This window comes from Rattus norvegicus, chromosome 6 (assembly GCF_036323735.1).
Source record: "Rattus norvegicus strain BN/NHsdMcwi chromosome 6, GRCr8, whole genome shotgun sequence".
Classification (NCBI taxonomy): domain Eukaryota; kingdom Metazoa; phylum Chordata; class Mammalia; order Rodentia; family Muridae; genus Rattus; species Rattus norvegicus.
The window spans coordinates 145,243,609-145,266,587 of NC_086024.1; the positions used below are offsets into that span (position 1 = coordinate 145,243,609).

Below are 22,979 nucleotides of genomic sequence, written 5' to 3' on the forward strand. Positions count from 1 at the left end.
GCAGTCAATGGGATCAGCTCAAGGGGACAAACAGGGATCCCAACTCTATCTTTTCCGTTTGGTCATTGTCCCTCATATTCACATCTCTCCCTGGGGAATGAGGATTGGGGGCTACACAAACCACAGGGGAATAACACAAATCCTTCCACCTTAAACTCGACTCGAACCATCTACGAACTCCTTCAGGCTTGATCTACAACATTAAGTTCAGCATTTGTGGCTCTTTACCAAATAAAAAGACCTATATCCATTAAAATATCAGAAGCTATTACCTCTACCAGGTTGTGTATCTTGTAGCCATCTTCTCGGATCAGCTTGTATTTCTTAGCAAACAGATCCCCCTTGTCATCCAAGGTTAAGGCAGCCTCTCTTCTGGTCTCCCTCCGGGGCAGCAGTGGCCACTCAGCCCAGGCCTGCATGGTTTGCTGGATTGTTTGCACATTGCTCTGAGTCTGTGACACTCTGCGCTCTAGCTCGGCAGTGGCCACCTGCACCTTCTCCATGTAGACCCAGAAGTCATCTTGCCATGTCAACCAGGTTGCAGCCACCCTGAGCTGCTCATCAATGGCTCCAAGCTCTTTCTCAATGAGAGGGTATTCAACTTCCAGAAGGGTCTGTTTCAGCTTATTGTATCCTTGTACCAGGAGCTCGAGATTCCCAATGTGCTGAACAAGACCAAGCAACCAAGCGAGAAGACACAAAACAAAAAAGGGCCAGATATGTTAGCACCTCTGAGAGGGCCCAAATGCCACAGGTTTCCAAACCAAGAAATAAAATTCAAAATATTTTTATCTCAAAGATGCCAACTATCAAAAGCCACAAACCTTTAAAATAATGTTCTTTTTCTGGAAAATGCCTAAAGCCGAATCTGGTATGTTGGACTTCTTCAGCATCAAAAGGTATTTGACTTCTCTCAGTACCGCCACAAGCTATTTCAAGAATAGTAAGGATTATTTCATACTTTAAGAATACATTTCTGGGCCAATGAGGTAAATAATGAGTAGAAGCATTTGCTATGCAGACTTGACAACTTTAACACAGTCCTTGGATCCCATGGAAAAACTCAGATGTGCTCATGTATCCAGCCGTTCTAAGAACTCCTACAGTCACATGAGGTGGAGAGAGGAGGACGGGCTGGAAGCTCATGGAGTTGGTGTAGAAACAAGAGACAATCTCAGAAGCAAGGAGGAAAACTACTCCTGCGAAGCTGTCCTCTGACCTACCCCATGTGCTCCGCTTATCTGCTTTCTCTCTCCCTCTCCCCCACGTAATAAAAATCTAAAAAAATAAGAAAACCTTTCAAGGTTAAGCTGATCTTGACTTGAAATAATTAAATGTCTTCTAGCAACTACTGTGTTTCTGGTTCAAAGTGAACAGACTTTTGCAACACACTTTGTTACATAAGAAGAATGCTTGTCTTCATGCATGCATAAACATACACGCACACGCACACATGCACTACTGTATTTATAGCCTATGTCATTACAATTAAACATAGGGCTGTATTTACAGCATATGTCATTTTGGGTTAATTAAAGTTCTGTCTTAAAATTTGAGCATTGCACAATCCACACACTGCATGCAATGAGAGCTAATGGTTCTTTGATGTTTCTAATGGTTCTTTGTGCATGGTGGATGCCTCTAATTCTCACAGTTGTTCTTGAAGGGAGAACAAGACTTTAAAGGTACTTAAACCCACAAGACTCTCAATTATCCCCAAAAAAAAACATTTCAAGCAATTGTTTTTATACTTGTTCTCATGTTTATAGTAAAATTTTGCTATTTATCTATTATGAATTTATTGCAATTTTCAGAAAAAAATTAAACTCAGAACATGTAATATCTACAATATGTCCAAGAGACATCTCTTCTACCCATCCATGACATCTAAGTGATTGAAACACCACCCACTAAATCTACCTGGGAGGTGTAGGACAGGGAGACTAGTTTTATGAAATCAGAAATTAGTACTCAGCTTTCTGCATAGAATATGTTGGCGTATAAAATTTTCATTAGCAAAATAAGGTGATTATGGTATTTGTATTTGTTTTAGGAAAATAGACCAGAGTTGGGTGTTCATCATGGCCCTCTAATTCATTAAGCCAACTTCCCACTCCCTAGGCACTCATTGGGATTTCTAGTGAGAGCTCTGGGCAATCACCTCCACAATACTGAATGTTCTTCATTATCTGAAATTCGCCAATTTTTTTTTTTTTGTACCAGAAAGTTACAAAGAAGCTTGCCTTTACTACCATGCAAATTCAAGGTAGGTAAATAGAAAAAAAAAACAATTTTGTGCTTCTTATCTAGAAAGTGAAAAGACCATGAGATAGGCTGTTTAAAATATATGTTGTACATGGAACATGTGGTTAGGCATGGTTGGTCACATGTCTAACTTCAACCAACACTTGAGAGGGAAAGGCAGGTAGATCTCTTTGAGTTTGAGGTCAGCCTGGTCTATGTAAGGAGACCATGTCTCAAAAAAAGTCAATCTATCAGTCGATTAAAATATATGTATGTGTGTGTGGGAGACATATATACACATATTTACTAATTATGCACATATGAAATACACACTATCTATCTATCTACCCTCTCTTTCTCTCTTGCTAATATAGTCAGCCATGTGAGGAGAAGCATGGCTATAACCCAACACTACACAAGTAGAGTCAGGAAGATCATGCCAATTTCAGCCCCAAGAGACCAAGTTTAAAAACAAAACAAAACAAAACAAAACAACAAAAAACACAACAGAAAATGTAATGAAATTAGGGCAGATATATTGAAAAGATTTGAAATCTCCCTTCGTTACATAACAACATGGTCATCAAAAGAGCTATTGCATAAAAACAATCTATTCATTCCTGATGTTTATCTGGCTATTTTTTCATGTCATGAAAATGTTTTTTCATGTCAATGTGTTGTTTTTATTTTAAATTACTGTTTAACTACCATCAATTTAGCCACCAGGATACAAGCTTATCTTCCCTTTGAAAGAAAGAACAGCAAACAGAAACACCATGGCCACCCCCCAAAAAAAAAGATAGGCCTTTGCTCCTTTTCATCTGTGGCTTTCATGTTTAATTAAAACAACCTGGTATTTGTTATGAAAATACACAGACCGGAAGTCACGCAGGAAGACTCTATGGGAACCAGTCAGCTGAGTTAAGGTTACTAAGTTCCCAGTTGTCTGACATGGAGCTAGAATATGGAGCACAGAAAAAATGGGATAGACCCCATCTTCAGTAGCTCACCAACAGGTGAGTATGGGGTGATAAAGATGTTAATTAATTAGTAAGGAATGAAGAGGCTGGAGTAGAAACACAGGCTTGTAATCCCTGCTACTTAGTAGGCAGAGAGAGAGGATTGGTAGATCAACATTTTCCTTGAGCAACAGTGAGGCCTTGGTCTTGAAAAAAAAAACTCAATAAGGAACATTGCAATAAACAAAGAAGGTTTAAATAAATGCACTTACTGGTAGAGTGTTTGCTTAGAAACTATGAGGTCCTAAGTTCAACCAAACACATACACATACACATACACATACACATACACATACACATACACATACACATACACATACACATACACATACACATACACATACACATACACATACATACAACAAAAAAACAAAACAACAACAAAAAAACACACATTCATGCATACATGAATGCACAAAAACAAATCTCTGTAAAATACTTTCTTGAGCTTAAATTTATACCACTCCCAGAGTGGCCATTTTCCCAAAATAGAGTTTAAATAACCGAAGTGAATTCCACCGTCATCAGGGGAAGCTTCAGAGACAGAGTTGCTGCATCTTTAATGCACTTAGAGAGGCAAAGTCCTACCTTTGGGTCAAAGTTGACACTAAGAAGGCCGTTTATGGGACTGAATTTAACCAAGGGCTGATTCAGATTAAATTCACAGGTTTTGTCCACATTTCTTCTCCATTCACTATAGATGCGACTTTCAAATTGATCCAGCAAAGTGGTCATTTCAGCATACTTCTGACAGACTGCAGCCTCATCAGGACTGTCTGGAAATCTGCAGCAACAAGGTTTTTCTACTTTTCTACACATGTCACAGAGTGCAGCTTAGTTAACAAAAGAGAACAGGATTACAAATTATAAGGATCAGAGGGCGAAGCAATGAAAGCCACACAGTGCTTTAAAATTGTATTTACTTAAAGGCAATTTGTGGCCACCTCCTGTAGCCAGGCAGGACTTCCAATGGAGGGAGGAGGGCATCAACCTACCCATAAAACCTTTGACGCCAATTCTGGGCAGATGCCTACATGATGCACAGGGATAAGAAGCAGAGATTGAGGGGTTAGCCAATCAATAACTGGCTCAATTTGAGTTCTATCCCATGGTGGTGAACCAACCTCTGACACTATTAATGACACTCTGCTATGCTTGTAGACAAGAACCTAGCAAAACTGTCTTCTAAGAGGCTTCATCTGGCAGTTGATGGAAACAGATGCAGAGTCCCATGGCCAAAAATTAGGCCAAGTGTGGGGAGTCTTGTAGAAGAATGGGAGGAGGGATTGAGCAAGCTGGAAGGGTCAAGGACACTACAAGAAGACCTACAGAGTCAACTAAGGTGGGCCCTTAGGGGCTCACAGAAAATGAACTCCCAACCAAAGAGCATGCATGTACTGGACCTAAGCCCCCAGCACCTATATAGCTGATGTGCAGCTTGGTTTTCATGTGGGTCCCCTAACAATTGAAGCGGGGACTGTCTCTGGCTCTGTTGCCTCCCTTTGGATCCCTTTCCCCTAGCTGGACTGCCCTTGTCTGGCCTCAGTGGGAGGGGATGTGCTTAGTTCTGATACAACTTGATGTGCCAGGGTGAGTTGGCACCCATGGGGTGGAGGCTCCTCTTCTTGGAGGTGATAGGGAAGGGAGTTGGGAGAGGGAGGTGTGAGGGGGAGAAATGGGGAGAAGGGGGATGGGATGAGGATGAAAATGAATACATAAATTTAAGGGGATAAAGACACAAAGTAGTTAAAAATGGATAAATGGGGTCCAACGACCCCAAAGACTAAAGACTTCAGTAATCACCAACAAGTTACCAGTTTCTAGCTGGAAGTTAAATAAAGAGCACAGAGGACTGTGTGACAAAGTAGGGGAGGTTGATGAAGAGAACTGAAATAATTAAACCTTCCAGACAGTGAATGAAAAGGAGATGTTAAAAGATAAAAGGACCAGAAAACAGTGTAAGCAATAAGAAGTTATGAGTCCCATAAAATATTCCAAAGTCATATGATAAAGCCTTCTCACCAGATTGAACCCAACCAAACCAGAGCAGGCCAGTGAATCCTCAGGTGTTAGTACTGACAGCCAGGTGTGGTGATACTTGCCTATGATCCTAGCATCTGAGAGCTGGAGGCAGTAGAATCAGGACTTGGAGGTCATCCTTGGCTACCTAATGAATGCACCTGAGGACCGTCTGGGCTGCAGAGATCCCATCTCGACACACAAACACTTGCAACATCAGCAGAACTCACCACAGAGTAAGGCTAACTACTCACAGATAATGGAGAGATGTAAAGTTTGACCAGAACATTTGAAGGCGTTCGAGGAGCATTCTGGCCCATTTAATATTTCCAGAGGTGAATGGCATATTCTTGTTGAGAATTTCATGCCCGTGTTCAATCTGCATGTTGGCATTTTTGTGAAGAGGAAGAAAAGGGACACTTAGTCAGGGTGGCCTTACAACCTTATAAGCAGTTGTTTATTTTAATTTCCTAGTGGCATTAAATGTGGTAATTAATAACTGCACTAATGAAGGGGTAAGTTCCCAAAGCAAGCACCCCATCTTTGTAAGAAAACCATTACATGAAGGCATTCGGTTGGTAGAGTAGCTTAGTGATAGTTTTTTCCTAACAGGGTTAGGGTTAGGGTTAGGGATCTCTGGTTCAATCTCTAGGAGTAAGAAATGCCTAATGCCTATGTGTAATGACACTAATTTCTAATCTTATGTATAATTTATCTAATGAATCTAATCTTTACCCACAATGAAAATGGTTCTAGTTGATGGTCATTACCCACATGACATGGTGACATTGCTCAACCTTCCCACCACTCACCTGCTTCATGTGTTCATCATACAGTCGCTTACACATATCCAACTCTGCATTAAACATGTTCAATAGTGTGCTATAATGTGGGCTGAAAATTTCCATGACAACTGGTTTCTCTAGAAAATTCCCAAATATGGTCAAAAGCTATAAGGAAAAAAAATCAAAGTTAAGAAAGGTTAAGAACTTTGAGCTCTGAGTATAAGAATTTTCCCAGTTTAACTTTTTATACTAGAGGCAAAGTCTAGGCTCTAAAATACATATGGTGTCATAGACAAAAGGTTTATTTTGGGGTCCTCCTGAATTTGGTCCAACCAATAAGCCAAATTCTAGATGAAATTTCTTTGCCTCCATGAAAACCCAGAGGATCAGAAATGACCAATGTCTAGAGCCAATGTCTACCTGTTGGCTCACAGCTACCGACATCCTCTGCTGGGTGTCAGGGGTGTTTTCAACCTGGCTCGGGTGTGTAAAAGGAGAAGCAAGACTTATGTGTGTATTATGTGATTCTCCTCATCAGTAATTACATCAAATGTAACAATAAAAATAACTGTTCTACCCTTAGTTGACCTCTGAGTTCTAGTCACCCCTAACAGTGGCCTGGGGCAGCGATGAGTTCTGGTCTGAAAACACTACAGCTGGGCACCTCCTTTGACACGAACATTCTGGTTCAAGCCAAAGATGTCAGCTCAGCGGACTGTCTGTGTCTCAGGAAGAGCATGTGCCTGACTGAATTAATGCGACCTAAGTTATAAGTGGGCAGAAACTTCTAGCAAGCATAGGAAGCCCATGGAGAGGGAGTGGGACATAGAGCCAGCAGATATCAATCCGGTGCTAGCACCAGCTTCGTGAAGGTCCACACTCTTTTACAGCTCGCTAAAGTCTCTCAGGTTTCCCGGCTCCTCACGGGTGCCAGTGAAGATGTGCTGGGTTTACTGCCTGGTATGAATTTAGTTTATGTGTTTGCACGTTTGTATGTTGGCTCTCTTGGCAAGCTAAATCACATATGGATGTAATGTTTTTACGAAACAAGAGTTGACACAGCCAGCATAATTAATCACAGGCCTTAAGAACAAGCAATCAGATACTAAAAACAGCTGATCAGGTACCTCCCTGGGAGGAACTGAATTGCAGGGAGAAGTCACTTGCTAAAATTCATAGACCAGTGGCAGAGCTGGATTAAAAGACAGGTCTAATTCTTCCCTGGCACCCTCTTAATCTCCCCCATTCCAAGGTCTTGTTTCTATGATTTACATTACTAGAGGCTAACTACAGTCTTAAAGTATCAAGTAAAAAATTTCTAGATGGACCAATTTCCTAGGTTTTGTTCAACTCTATAATTTTGTATTACATTGCTGAACAATTCTGTTCATTATCAATGTCATTGGTCTCTTAGTGTGCCTACTTTCTAAAGCACATAAGTATTAGAAAATATGGACAAGTCCAATTCTAAACAAGGTTGAGATGACCACTGGGGATCTTGGACTATATCTATGTTGACTTCATAATATGCCTGTTATCATATATTGTTATTTTCTACAAGAGATATCGCAAAATAGCCAAGTGAAACAACAGAAAAATGAAGAGAATTTTGTTCTTATTTTCCTTAGGAAGTAATGGATCTCCCTCAAAACTTCGTTATAGAAGTTTTGCAAACCTTCCCATAATCTTCACTCAATGAAAATAACACAATAGAAAAGATATGTAAATTACCATATAAATGTATCTATTTCATAAGCCACCAAAGACAAACATATTCTGACTTTTTCTGACAATGGTTAGAATGGTAATAGAAACCTCCAGATAACTGTTACCCAGTGGGTCAGCTACCTAGTGAAATGTTAATTATTAACTTCCTCTTCCAGTCTACTTTTTGTTGGTTGGGGCTTCCTGCATATTTACAAGTGAGCACTGCTTCCTAGTTTAGCAAAGGGAACCCAAGCATCAACTGGAAATACATTTCTTTCATCGCATTCACTTTACATTCTCCAGAAGCCTTCTAGTTACACAGCTCATCTTGCTAAATGCCCCATGGTACTTAAGCCCTGAGTACACAAAAGGAAAGATGGAGAAATATTGTAAAGAGAAGGCGGGAACTGGAGCTCCTCACTACCAATACATAGTAACCCTTTGCTTCTACGGTGAGAGCTACAGTCACACAGCCTCCTGGTACGTTGAGGCAGGACAGACAGATGTTTCCTGTCACAATGGTCCTGCAAGCTAATGTCTGAATCTCACTACATTTCCTTTCCCTGGAGATTTTGTTTCAGACCCTTTACTCTCCATCTCCCTCTCGGCTTGCTAATGTGATACAGCTTTCCATAACTGTCATACTGTTCAAAGCAGTATCAATATTAATTGTTCTTGGGTTTACCTTCTTCAAAGACTTTTTAATCCTGTAGTTACCTGAACAGAGAGAGAGAGAGAAAGAGAGAGAGAGAGAACAGACAGATGGACAAATGGACAAAAGGACAAACAGACAAGCCCTAACTCTGCCAAGTGGGAAAGGCCACAAAGAGGATCAGAATGCCATCATTTTGTCCAAGAACATTTATCCATATCTAGTCAAAGGAAACAAAATAGCATATTAAATATAAACTAACTGTACCCGAACTGCAGTAACTGCCTTATTTTTTCTCCAATGGGCATCACAGTTTTACCTGAAAACTTTTGTTTTGTTGAAAAAACAAAAACAAAAAGAAGTTCCACCAGAGAACAACTAAACCTGATAAACACCTTCAGCGAAGTGGCTGGGTATAAAATTAACTCAAATAAATCAGTAGCCTTCCTCTACAAAAAAGAGAAACAACCCGAGAAAGAAGTTAGGGAAACGGCACCCTTCATAATAGTCCCAAATAATATAAAATTCCTCAGTGTGACGTTAACCAAGCAAGTGAAAGATCTGTATAAGAACTTCAAGTCTCTGAAGAAAAGAAATTGAAGAAGATCTCAGAAGATGGAAAGATCTCCCATGATCATGGATTGGCAGGATTAATATAATAAAGATGGCCATCTTGCCAAAAGCAATCTACAGATTCAATGCAATCCCCATCAAAATTCCAATCCAATTCTTCAGAGAGTTAGACAGAACAATTTGCAAATTCATTTGGAATAACAAAAAACCCAGGATAGCTAAAACTATCCTCAACAATGAAAGGATTTCTAGGGGAATCACTATTCCCCTAGAACTCAAGCAGTATTACAGAGCAATAGTGATAAAAACTGCATGGTATTGGTACAGAGACAGAACTCAAGCAGTATTACAGAGTGATAAAAACTGCATGGTATGGGTACAGAGACAGACAGATAGACCAGTGGAATAGAATTGAAGACCTAGAAATGAACCCACACACCTATGGTCACTTGACTTTTGACAAAGGAGCCAAAACCATCCAATGGAAAAAACATAGCATTTTCAACAAATGGTGCTGGTTCAACTGGAGGTCAGCATGCAGAAGAATGCAGATTGATCCATTCTTATGACCCTGTACAAAGCTTAAGCCCAAATGGATCAAGGACCTCCACACATCAAACCAGATACACTCAAACTGACAGAAGAAAAACTGGGGAAGAATCTTGGACACATGGGCACTGGAGAAAATTTCCTGAACAAAACACCAAAGGCTTATGCTCTGAGATCAAGAATGGACAAATGGGATCTCATAAAGCTACACAGCTTCTGTAAGGCAAAGGACACTGTCTTTAGGACAAAACGGCAACCAACAGATTGGGAAAAGATCTTTATCAATCCAACAACTGATAGAGGGCTTATATCCAAAATATACAAAGAACTCAAGAGTAGGGAGACAAATAACCCTATTAAAAAATGGGGTTCAAAACTAAACAAAGAATTCACATCTGAGAAATGACGAATGGCTGACAAGCACCTAAAGAAATGTTCAGCATCTTTAATCATAAGGGAAATGCAAATCGAAAGAACCCTGAGATTCTACCTCATGCCAGGCAGAATGGCTAAGATCAAAAACTCCAGCGACAGCAGAAGCTGGTGAGAAAGAGGAACACTCCTCCATTGTTGGTGGGATTGCAGACTGGTACAACCATTCTGGAAATCAGTCTGGAGGTTCCTCAGAAAATTGGACATTGAACTACCTGAGGACCCAGCTATTCCTCTCTTGGGCGTATACCCAAAAGATGCTCCAACATATAACAAAGACACATGCTCCACTATGTTCGTAGCAGCATTAATTATAATAGCCAGATGCTGGAAAGAACCCAGATGCCCTTCAACAGAGGAATGGATACAGAAAATGTGGTACATTTCCACAATGGAATATTACTCAGCTATCAAAAACAATGACGCTCTGCTCCCAGACCCGGTGAGAGAGAGACCCAACCGCCTGGTCAGGTGGGCACTCCTGAGGCTGCAGAGCGGAAGAGACCACCAACACTGCTCACCCCTGCCCACATCCCTGGCCCAAGAGGAAACTGTATAAGGCCTCTGGGCTCCCGTGGGGGAGGGCCCAGGAGCAGCAGGGCACCTGCCTGAGACACCACCGGAACCTGAAAGAAACAGACCGGATAAACAGTTCTCTGCACCCAAATCCCGTGGGAGGGAGAGCTAAACCTTCAGAGAGGCAGACAAGACTGGGAAACCAGAAGAGACTGCTCCCTGCACACACATCTCAGACGCCAGAGGAAAAAGCCAAAGACCATCTGGAACCCTGGTGCACTGAAGCTCCCGGAAACGGCGGCACAGGTCTTCCTGGTTGCTGCCACAGCAGAGAGCCCGTGGGCAGCACCCCACAAGCGAACTTGAGCCTCAGGACCACAGGTAAGACCAAATTTTCTGCTGCAAGAAAGCTGCCTGGTGAACTCAAGACACAGGCCCACAGGAACAGCTGAAGACCTGTAGAGAGGAAAAACTACACGCCCGAAAGCAGAACACTCTGTCCCCATAACTGACTGAAAGAGAGGAAAACAGGTCTACAGCACTCCTGACACACAGGCTTATAGGACAGTCTAGCCACTGTCAGAAATAGCAGAACAAAGTAACACTAGAGATAATCTGATGGCGAGAGGCAAGCGCAGGAACCCAAGCAACAGAAACCAAGACTACATGCCATCATCGGAGCCCAATTCTCCCACCAAAACAAACATGGAATATCCAAACACACCAGAAAAGCAAGATCTAGTTTCAAAATCATATTTGATCATGATGCTGGAGGACTTCAAGAAAGACATGAACACACTTAGGGAAACACAGGAAAACATTAATAAACAAGTAGAAGCCTACAGAGAGGAATCACAAAAATCCCTGAAAGAATTCCAGGAAAACACAATCAAACAGTTGAAGGAATTAAAAATGGAAATAGAAGCAATCAAGAAAGAACACATGGAAACAACCCTGGATATAGAAAACCAAAAGAAGAGACAAGGAGCTGTAGATACAAGCTTCACCAACAGAATACAAGAGATGGAAGAGAGAATCTCAGGAGCAGAAGATTCCATAGAAATCATTGACTCAACTGTCAAAGATAATGTAAAGCGGAAAAAGCTACTGGTCCAAAACATACAGGAAATCCAGGACTCAATGAGAAGATCAAACCTAAGGATAATAGGTATAGAAGAGAGTGAAGACTCCCAGCTCAAAGGACCAGTAAATATCTTCAACAAAATCATAGAAGAAAACTTCCCTAACCTAAAAAAAGAGATACCCATAGACATACAAGAAGCCTACAGAACTCCAAATAGATTGGACCAGAAAAGAAACACCTCCCGTCACATAATTGTCAAAACACCAAACGCACAAAATAAAGAAAGAATATTAAAAGCAGTAAGGGAAAAAGGTCAAGTAACATATAAAGGGAGACCTATCAGAATCACACCAGACTTCTCGCCAGAAACTATGAAGGCCAGAAGATCCTGGACTGATGTCATACAGACCCTAAGAGAACACAAATGCCAGCCCAGGTTACTGTATCCAGCAAAACTCTCAATTAACATTGATGGAGAAACCAAGATATTCCATGACAAAACCAAATTTACACAATATCTTTCTACAAATCCAGCACTACAAAGGATAATAAATGGTAAAGCCCAACATAAGGAGGCAAGCTATACCCTAGAAGAAGCAAGAAACTAATCGTCTTGGCAACAAAACAAAGAGAATGAAAGCACACAAACATAACCTCACATCCAAATATGAATATAAAGGGAAGCAATAATCACTATTCCTTAATATCTCTCAATATCAATGGCCTCAACTCCCCAATAAAAAGACATAGATTAACAAACTGGATATGCAACGAGGACCCTGCATTCTGCTGCCTACAGGAAACACACCTCAGAGACAAAGACAGACACTACCTCAGAGTGAAAGGCTGGAAAACAACTTTCCAAGCAAATGGTCAGAAGAAGCAAGCTGGAGTAGCCATTCTAATATCAAATAAAATCAATTTCCAACTAAAAGTCATCAAAAAAGATAAGGAAGGACACTTCATATTCATCAAAGGAAAAATCCACCAAGATGAACTCTCAATCCTAAATATCTATGCCCCAAATACAAGGGCACCTACATACGTAAAAGAAACCTTACTAAAGCTCAAAACACACATTGCACCTCACACAATAATAGTGGGAGATTTCAACACACCACTCTCATCAATGGACAGATCATGGAAACAGAAATTAAACAGTGATGTCGACAGACTAAGAGAAGTCATGAGCCAAATGGACTTAACGGATATTTATAGAACATTCTATCCTAAAGCAAAAGGATATACCTTCTTCTCAGCTCCTCATGGTACTTTCTCCAAAATTGACCATATAATTGGTCAAAAAACGGGCCTCAACAGGTACAGAAAGATAGAAATAATCCCATGCGTGCTATCGGACCACCACGGCCTAAGACTGGTCTTCAATAACAGTAAGGGAAGAATGCCCACATATACGTGGAAATTGAACAATGCTCTACTCAATGATAACCTGGTCAAGGAAGAAATAAAGAAAGAAATTAAAAACTTTTTAGAATTTAATGAAAATGAAGATACAACATACCCAAACTTATGGGACACAATGAAAGCTGTGCTAAGAGGAAAACTCATAGCGCTGAGTGCCTGCAGAAAGAAACAGGAAAGAGCATATGTCAGCAGCTTGACAGCACACCTAAAAGCTCTAGAACAAAAAGAAGCAAATACACCCAGGAGGAGTAGAAGGCAGGAAATAATCAAACTCAGAGCTGAAATCAACCAAGTAGAAACAAAAAGGACCATAGAAAGAATCAACAGAACCAAAAGTTGGTTCTTTGAGAAAATCAACAAGATAGATAAACCCTTAGCCAGACTAACGAGAGGACACAGAGAGTGCGTCCAAATTAACAAAATCAGAAATGAAAAGGGAGACATAACTACAGATTCAGAGGAAATTCAAAAAATCATCAGATCTTACTATAAAAACCTATATTCAACAAAATTTGAAAATCTTCAGGAAATGGACAATTTCCTAGACAGATACCAGGTATCGAAGTTAAATCAGGAACAGATAAACCAGTTAAACAACCCCATAACTCCTAAGGAAATAGAAGCAGTCATTAAAGGTCTCCCAACCAAAAAGAGCCCAGGTCCAGACGGGTTTAGTGCAGAATTCTATCAAACCTTCATAGAAGACCTCATACCAATATTATCCAAACTATTCCACAAAATTGAAACAGATGGAGCCCTACCGAATTCCTTCTACAAAGCCACAATTACTCTTATACCTAAACCACACAAAGACACAACAAAGAAAGAGAACTTCAGACCAATTTCCCTTATGAATATCGACGCAAAAATACTCAATAAAATTCTGGCAAACCGAATTCAAGAGCACATCAAAACAATCATCCACCATGATCAAGTAGGCTTCATCCCAGGCATGCAGGGATGGTTTAATATACGGAAAACCATCAACGTGATCCATTATATAAACAAACTGAAAGAACAGAACCACATGATCATTTCATTAGATGCTGAGAAAGCATTTGACAAAATTCAACACCCCTTCATGATAAAAGTCCTGGAAAGAATAGGAATTCAAGGCCCATACCTAAACATAGTAAAAGCCATATACAGCAAACCAGTTGCTAACATTAAACTAAATGGAGAGAAACTTGAAGCAATCCCACTAAAATCAGGGACTAGACAAGGCTGCCCACTCTCTCCCTACTTATTCAATATAGTTCTTGAAGTTCTAGCCAGAGCAATCAGACAACAAAAGGAGATCAAAGGGATACAGATCGGAAAAGAAGAGGTCAAAATATCACTATTTGCAGATGACATGATAGTATATCTAAGTGATCCCAAAAGTTCCACCAGAGAACTACTAAAGCTGATAAACAACTTCAGCAAAGTGGCTGGGTATAAAATTAACTCAAATAAATCCATTGCCTTCCTCTATACAAAAGAGAAACAAGCCGAGAAAGAAATTAGAGAAACGACACCCTTCATAATAGACCCAAATAATATAAAGTACCTCGGTGTGACTTTAACCAAGCAAGTAAAAGATCTGTACAATAAGAACTTCAAGACACTGAGGAAAGAAATTGAAGAAGACCTCAGAAGATGGAAAGATCTCCCATGCTCATGGATTGGCAGGATTAATATAGTAAAAATGGCCATTTTACCAAAAGCAATCTACAGATTCAATGCAATCCCCATCAAAATACCAATCCAATTCTTCAAAGAGTTAGACAGAACAATTTGCAAATTCATCTGGAATAACAAAAAACCCAGGATAGCTAAAGCTATCCTCAACAATAAAAGGACTTCAGGGGGAATCACTATCCCTGAACTCAAGCAGTATTACAGAGCAATAGTGATAAAAACTGCATGGTATTGGTACAGAGACAGACAGATAGACCAATGGAATAGAATTGAAGACCCAGAAATGAACCCACACACCTATGGTCACTTGATTTTTGACAAAGGAGCCAAAACCATCCAATGGAAAAAAGATAGCATTTTCAGCAAATGGTGCTGGTTCAACTGGAGAGCAACATGTAGAAGAATGCAGATCGATCCATGCTTATCACCCTGTACAAAGCTGAAGTCCAAGTGGATCAAGGACCTCCACATCAAACCAGACACACTCAAACTAATAGAAGAAAAACTAGGGAAACATCTGGAACACATGGGCACTGGAAAAAATTTCCTGAACAAAACACCAATGGCTTATGCTCTAAGATCAAGAATCGACAAATGGGATCTCATAAAAATGCAAAGCTTCTGTAAGGCAAAGGACACTGTGGTTAGGACAAAACGGCAACCAACAGATTGGGAAAAGATGTTTACCAATCCTACAACAGATAGAGGCCTTATATCCAAAATATACAAAGAACTCAAGAAGTTAGACCGCAGGGAAACAAATAACCCTATTAAAAAATGGGGTTCAGAGCTAAACAAAGAATTCACAGCTGAGGAATGCCGAATGGCTGAGAAACACCTAAAGAAATGTTCAACATCTTTAGTCATAAGGGAAATGCAAATCAAAACAACCCTGAGATTTCACCTCACACCAGTGCGATTGGCTAAGATCAAAAACTCAGGTGACAGCAGATGCTGGCGAGGATGTGGAGAAAGAGGAACACTCCTCCATTGTTGGTGGGATTGCAGACTGGTAAAACCATTCTGGAAATCAGTCTGGAGGTTCCTCAGAAAATTGGACATTGAACTGCCTGAGGATCCAGCTATACCTCTCTTGGGCATATACCCAAAAGATGCCTCAACATATAAAAGAGACACGTGCTCCACTATGTTCATCGCAGCCTTATTTATAATAGCCAGAAAATGGAAAGAACCCAGATGCCCTTCAACAGAGGAATGGATATCAGAAAATGTGGTACATCTACACAATGGAATATTACTCAGCTATCAAAAACAACGAGTTTATGAAATTCGTAGGCAAATGGTTGGAACTGGAAAATATCATCCTGAGTGAGCTAACCCAATCACAGAAAGACATACATGGTATGCACTCATTGATAAGTGGCTATTAGCCCAAATGCTTGAATTACCCTAGATCCCTAGAACAAACGAAACTCAAGACGGATGATCAAAATGTGAATGCTTCACTCCTTCTTTAAATGAGGAAAAAGAATACCCTTGGCAGGGAAGGGAGAGGCAAAGATTAAAACAGAGACTGAAGAAACACCCATTCAGAGCCTGCCCCACATGTGGCCCATACATATACAGCCACCCAATTAGACAAGATGGATGAAGCAAAGAAGTGCAGACCGACAGGAGCCGGATGTAGATCGCTCCTGAGAGACACAGCCAGAATACAGCAAATACAGAGGCGAATGCCAGCAGCAAACCACTGAACTGAGAATAGGTCCCCTATTGAAGGAATCAGAGAAAGAACTGGAAGAGCTTGAAGGGGCTCGAGACCCCAAAAGTACAACAATGCCAAGCAACCAGAGCTTCCAGGGACTAAGCCACTACCTAAAGACTATACATGGACTGACCCTGGACTCTGACCCCATAGGTAGCAATGAATATCCTAGTAAGAGCACCAGTGGAAGGGGAAGCCCTGGGTCCTGCTAAGACTGAACCCCCAGTGAACTAGTCTATGGGGGGAAGGCGGCAATGGGGGGAGGGTTGGGAGGGGAACACCCATAAGGAAGGGGAGGGGGAGGGGGATGTTTGCCCGGAAACCGGGAAAGGGAATAACACTCGAAATGTATATAAGAAATACTCAAGTTAATAAAAAAAAAAGAAATGTAAGTAAAGAAATATGTCCAATAAAAAATTAAAAAAAAACAAAAAAAAACAATGACTTATTGAAATTCATAGGCAAATGGCTGGAACTGGAAAATATCATCCTGAGTGAGGTAACCCAATCACAGAAAATCACACATGATATGCACTCATTGATAAGTAGATATTAGCCCAAATGCTCGAATTACCCAAGATGCACAGAACACATGAAACTCAAGAAGGATGACCAAAATGCAAATGCTTCAGTCCTTCTTTAAAAGGGGAACAAGAATACCCTTGGGAGGGGATAGGGAGGCAAAGTTTAGAACAGAGGCTGAAGGAACACCCATTCAGAGCCTGCCCCACATGTGGCCCATACATATACAGCCACCAAACTAGATAAGATGGATGAAGCAAAGAAGTGCAGGCTGACAGGAAACATAGATCTCTCCTGAGAGACACAGCCAGAATATGGCAAATACATAGGCGAATGCCAGCAGCAAACCACTGAACTGAGAACGGGACCCCCATTGAAGGAATCAAAGAAAGGACTGAAAGAACTGAAGGGGCTCGAGACCCCATATGAACAACAATGCCAAGCAACCAGAGCTTCCAGGGACTAAGCCACTACCTAAAGACTATACATGGACTGACCCTGGACTCTGACCTCATAGGTAGCAATGAATAGCCTAGTAAGAGCACCAGTGGAAGGAGAAGCCCTTGGTCCTGCCAGGACTGGATCCCCAGTGAATGGGATTGTTGGGGGGAGGGTGGTAATGGGGGGAGGATGCGGAGGGGAACACCCATATAGAAGGGGAGGTGGAGGAGTTAGGGGGATGTTGACCTAGAAACTGGGAAAGGGAATAACATTTGAAATGTAAATAAGAAATACCCAATTTAATAAAGATGAAAAAAACATAAAAAACAATAAACTCTACACCCTTTGTTCTGTCTCAATCCTCCAGTCTCAATGCTCAACATGCTTCGGAAACACAGAGTAGCTTCACTGGTTGGTCAACCCATTTGAAAACTGGAAATCCCATAATATCTTCCTTGAAAATCAGCCTGCTCTATTACTTTGCACCAGCATTCTCACCAAAGCATTCCTGTGGTTCCCAAGTCTGCTTGCTTGGATGGTGAACACTCAATTCCCCTCTGGGATATCACCTAATATTAACTTACACTTGATCTGCAATTCTCTCTCTCTCTCTCTCTCTCTCTCTCTCTCTCTCTCTCTCTCTCTCTCTCTCTTAACATGCCATTCCTATTTCCATATTACAAACTTTCTATCTCCAGGTGCTATCAGAATGCATTTTTCCCCCTGGAATGACTCGACTTCCCTTCTCTCCCCCAGACCCCACTCACGTACAAGCTGGTCAGCATGCCACCTGGGCCCCCACCCGTCCCCAACCTTTTAGATGACTCTTAACACACATTTACATTATCAAGTTCATTCAACAAACATTCTTTCATGCTTCAGTATCTCTGACGTCAGAAGGCGCTAGACAATCGATGAGATTGTAATTACTTTGGCAGCATTTTTTCTTATTGGCACATAAATAATACCTGGCAATCAATGGTGTCTTACGCCCAGTGGAATGGGGGAAAATAGGTCGTTATTTGTTTCAGGCAGAGTAATAAAGTAGGCAGATGGTCCCAGCATGTGCAAACAATATAAAGAAAAGAATTATTGAAATTATGGATTTTCTTTTTAATTTTTCGATGTGGCTTACCATTGAGCCGATATTTCATTGGCTACGTTCAATTTGCTCTACAGGAAATAAGAGCTAAAATATAGTGAATGCCAGAAAAGATCAAAAGTTAAATGTCCTAAACATGACCTTCCCAGAGTGAACTCCATTATTCTCTAGTATGTTATCCAAACCTCATTGTTCCGTGGGTTGAAGACGAAGGGAATATAATGTGACCAACAGGTGAACACTTTACCTGAATCCGAAAAAAAATGTGTGTGACTTTTTCATCTAATGGTCTAAATCATTCACTTTCTTGGGAGCGTCCATGAACTAACCTTAAACGCAGACTCCAAACCACTACAGTTGCTGAGACCCTCACAAAGCAGCGTCCCAAGCCTTCTGTCAAAATCCAGGGTTTTGGACTTGAATTGGAAATAATCACTTTCGAACTCCTGCATCATGAAAAGTAAAGTGTTAGTTACAGAGGAGACTCCAGCATGAAAACAGCAATAGGGTAAGCTTGACCTTATCACCCTCCCACCCCCACTGTCCCTCAGTTTATTTTTTCCTAAGGGGATTTCAGAAGAGACCAAGGAACAGCCACGCCTGACTGATTACACCAGTGGTCACCTTCTACACAGAAAACTGCCCGTGTAGCAAGCTACCCGTGTTTCCAAGAGGCTCAGCTTTCCCAGGTCTATGTCTCCCACACTCGCATGTGCACATCAGCGTGCCTGCCACCCTCCACCTCGCTTAGTCATAAATAAAGAGAATGGTCTCTCAAACCATCCCCGTTAGAAAGTTAGGTCACCCGGTAAGTTCCACAGAAGGCTTTTGTTTACTTCTAGGATAGGAAAGCCTGTCTGTGAAAATGTTGTCTCGTGGGGGTAAGAACGGAATCTGTGCATCCGTGAGATGCCTTATGAGTGATAGAGAAACTGGAAATACTCGGATATTTTTTTCCAGGTCCTCATTAATATGCAGCTGGCAGCTTCCTCCTCATGCATAACCACCCACTCTCATAATTTGAAGGAAGGAAAATGGGAGGGAATGACTATAGCTTTGTCTTCACAGTGTCACAGTCCCTGTCAGTAAAGCTGTCCCAGGGGACACACAGCCTTCCTCATGCTCCACAATGGAGATGCCTGAAGTGCTGGCTCTAGCCTTACTCAGTGAAGGCCTTCCCCTGACCAACAGAATCGGCAATAACAATACATTGTAACCACATCCACATCTGTTTGGCTCAGGGCTTTACATTAACTCAATCTTTACAAGTTGATACTGCTTTTCCATTTTGGTAGCAAGTGTTTTTTTTTTTGTTTGTTTTGTTTTGTTTTGTTTTTCATTTTAAACAAACTTGGTGAATGTTATTCCTTTAAGGCAGTAGTTGAGAACTTGCTTCCTACTGCCATGACCATTGGTGCAAAAGAAAATCAGGTAAGCATGATTAGTCACTGAATATATTCATTACATTGACCCATTTAGGAAAACAGTTAGGGGGGAGGGGTTGTAACCTGATATCTTTCGTTTCTGCCTTCTGTTTAAGACTGTGTCTAATCATTCGATTGTAGTAATATATAATACATAAACTGCGCTGATGTGCATAGAGCCCATCCTCTGGCCTCTGGGAAGAAAATCTACAACAGTTTCAGCATTTCTGTGCCCCCAGACGCCATGATGAAATTTAAACAGGTAGGGGGAGTGATTTCTGGAGGTGATGAGAGGGCAGGTGCTCCTGACAGAATGGGATTTGTGCAGTCTTAAGGCCTGAGAGAGATTCACATCTGCCCCAACACAGGAGGGAGGACACGGTGGGTTCTGAGAACTGAGAGCAGTCCTTGCCTAACCCTTTATTGCTGATTGCCTTGATTTTGGACTTATCAGCCTCTAGCAGGTGAGAAATAAATGTATCGGGTTCACAAGGCACCTAACTCACACTGTTTTGTTAGAACAGCCTGAAAATACTGAGCAGATCTCTTACAAATTTAACTTGGAGTAGGAATTGCAGCTCGGGTCGGACTTCTGAAGTCTGTGTCACAAACCATAACATTTAGCATAGAGAGGATAGAGTTAGATCTCCTGAATTCTAGCCAAGCAGCCTCTCTGAACAAAAATCACTGTCTTAGGAAAAAGGCACAACTTCCTAGCAAGTTTTAACAAGCCTCACACATCCCACTTCTCAGGATAGAAACTGAGAGTACACAATCTGTAATCCTTAACTATTAAACCCTTCAAAAGAATGAGCAATATCAGAAGGGGATGGCCCAGAATCTCCACCCCAGATTCACATACACACATGAACATGCATATAAGCACACACACACAAGGACAGGCATACACATGCACATATACATATGCACACATGTACACCACACATACATGCACACACATGCATGCACATGCACACACACATACATGTTCTCTCTCTGATATCTATCTCTCTCTCTCCTCTACATTACATTCCTAAAACCAAATTTAGAAATGTCCCAAGGGACCTACCAATCCCTTAGAAAATCCAGCAGGGAGTGGATGGAGAAGAGAGTTCGGTGGGTCAGATTCTAATTTAGGTCTTTGAAAAACAAGAACCCAAGTTTGATTCCCAGAACCCACTAAAGGATGAACAACAGCCTCTGTCACTCATGTGTGTACACACATGTGCACTTGCATACACATGAACACGCACTTGATAAAAAGACATTGCTACAGAGAACCCACTGACTTCTCTGTCAAGTTGCTCTTTTTATAAACCCTAAGAGAAACTTGGGAAACTCCTTTGACTCTTTCTGAAAAGTGCTACCCGTCTTCTCTCATAACTCCTGTCACCTCTGTCTCCATCTTTTCCAGCACAAACCTCCCAACCTCCATTGCTATACATCTAGGCTGCTGTTACCAAATCTCCAAGGTGCAGCCTGGATGATCTATGTCATTTCAAGTCAAGATCCTATAAGTTATCTCAACTAATAATGCTTATTAAAGTAGTAGCAGAGTGGTTCTCAAGGTCTGCATGGGCGGGACCTGGCAACCCTACTATTTTCAGACTTCTATATAGCCTCTGGCATCTCTAATCTCCTTTATCAACTTCTCTCTTGCCTCCTTTCTGTTTATGGTACAGGTCTCCATGTATTTGCACCTCTGGAACAGAACTATCTTCATCCCCCAGCATTCAGCATGCTGTATAGTCTCCTACCTATATTCTCCTTTGGATTCTGAATCGAGAAGCCTAATGACTGGACTTTTTCCCCCCAGTATTAGTCCCAATATTTCACAGAGTTCCCAGCTCAGAGCTGTTTCTCAGTAAGTACATAATAGACAGTAAATGGTGAGTTAGTATGACTCAGGAATCATTAATAAAAACGTTTCTATATTCTGGAAAGTACAAAATTGCCTGTATTAGTATCCCGAGATGCTATCAAAAAGGTTTTAATTAGAGGAAAGCCATGATTTGACTAAGCATGTAAAAGGCTCTCAAGCTGCTCCACAGAGAATAAATTAAGGGAGCCAATGCAGGCCAGAGGGAGCAGCTTAGAGGCAAATGCTGCAGTGCAGGCAAGAAATGAGCCATACTATACTTAAACCTGGAGGAACTGGCTGCTGTGAGAAAAGGAGCGAGGTCATCAATGACTCTGAGTACTTCCCCTATGAGGTCAATTATGATGTTTGAAGAGCCGAAGACAGGCAAGAGTGGATGGGGGATAGGTAAGCCATCCGTTGAATGCCCAGGTGAGACGATGATCGGGTTGTTGAATATGCTGTGTTCAAGACTTGACAAAATTACTCACGGTGAAATGTCCTGTGCTTATTTATGGTTTTTGAGGAGTTCTTTACCCTCTCTGACACTGTTCTTTCAGTGGGACTTGGGGGGTGGGGTGGATATCAAACTTGATCAGTTTGGGATTTTGGAGTGATTAGCTTGATTCCCCACCCTCCTTCCGTTATTTTTAAATCTCCAGTCCTATATATCTGACACCTTATAGCTCAGGTTGTGGTAGTTAGATCTTGGCCTGTTTGTTCCACTTGTCTGTTACTTTGTATCCTTTAACTAAGAGGGTTAAATTGTAAACTAAAGTTTCAGTTTCAAATTCACACCAAGTACTGAACCTGCTTTAACAGCCCCCCAATCCCCACCCCCCAATCCCCAACCCCAGTCAAATCCCCTTTGGTGTGGTCTGTGTTGCAGTTTGAATATGGATTGATACAGCTGTTGTGGGAACAAGTAACAGGTTCCAAAACGTGAGAATAGAACAACTACAGAACCCAGTGTTCTTCTGAGTCCACCTTTAACTGAGATGAAATCACCTCGGTAAGACACCTGTAGGGAGTTGAGGGTAGGTAACTCACACCTAGGAAATGCAACAATATAAATGGCGGTGAGTACATGAATGGGTTATTCAATCTCTACACACACACACACACACACACACACACACACACACACACACACACACACGGCAGGGAGAGAGGGAGGGAGGGAGGGAAGAGAGAGTGAGTTTATATGAAAAGGAATGTTAA

The 22,979-nt window shown here is 41.3% G+C and overlaps 1 protein-coding gene across 8 annotated transcripts in view; it reads right to left on the reverse strand.

Moving 5' to 3' along the window:
* Positions 1–22,979, reverse strand: part of Dnah11 (dynein, axonemal, heavy chain 11) — a 316,394-nt gene that overhangs the window by 261,479 nt on the left and 31,936 nt on the right. For all 8 annotated transcript variants that reach the window (XM_039078094.2, XM_063262810.1, XM_039078093.2 and 5 more), the window contains 6 exons: positions 18,806–18,922; positions 6,095–6,232; positions 5,537–5,661; positions 3,852–4,047; positions 825–929; positions 273–665 (listed from right to left, as the gene is read on the reverse strand). In XM_039078094.2, the coding sequence (XP_038934022.1) occupies positions 273–665; positions 825–929; positions 3,852–4,047; positions 5,537–5,661; positions 6,095–6,232; positions 18,806–18,922 (1,074 nt within the window). The remainder of the gene's footprint in view (positions 1–272; positions 666–824; positions 930–3,851; positions 4,048–5,536; positions 5,662–6,094; positions 6,233–18,805; positions 18,923–22,979) is intronic.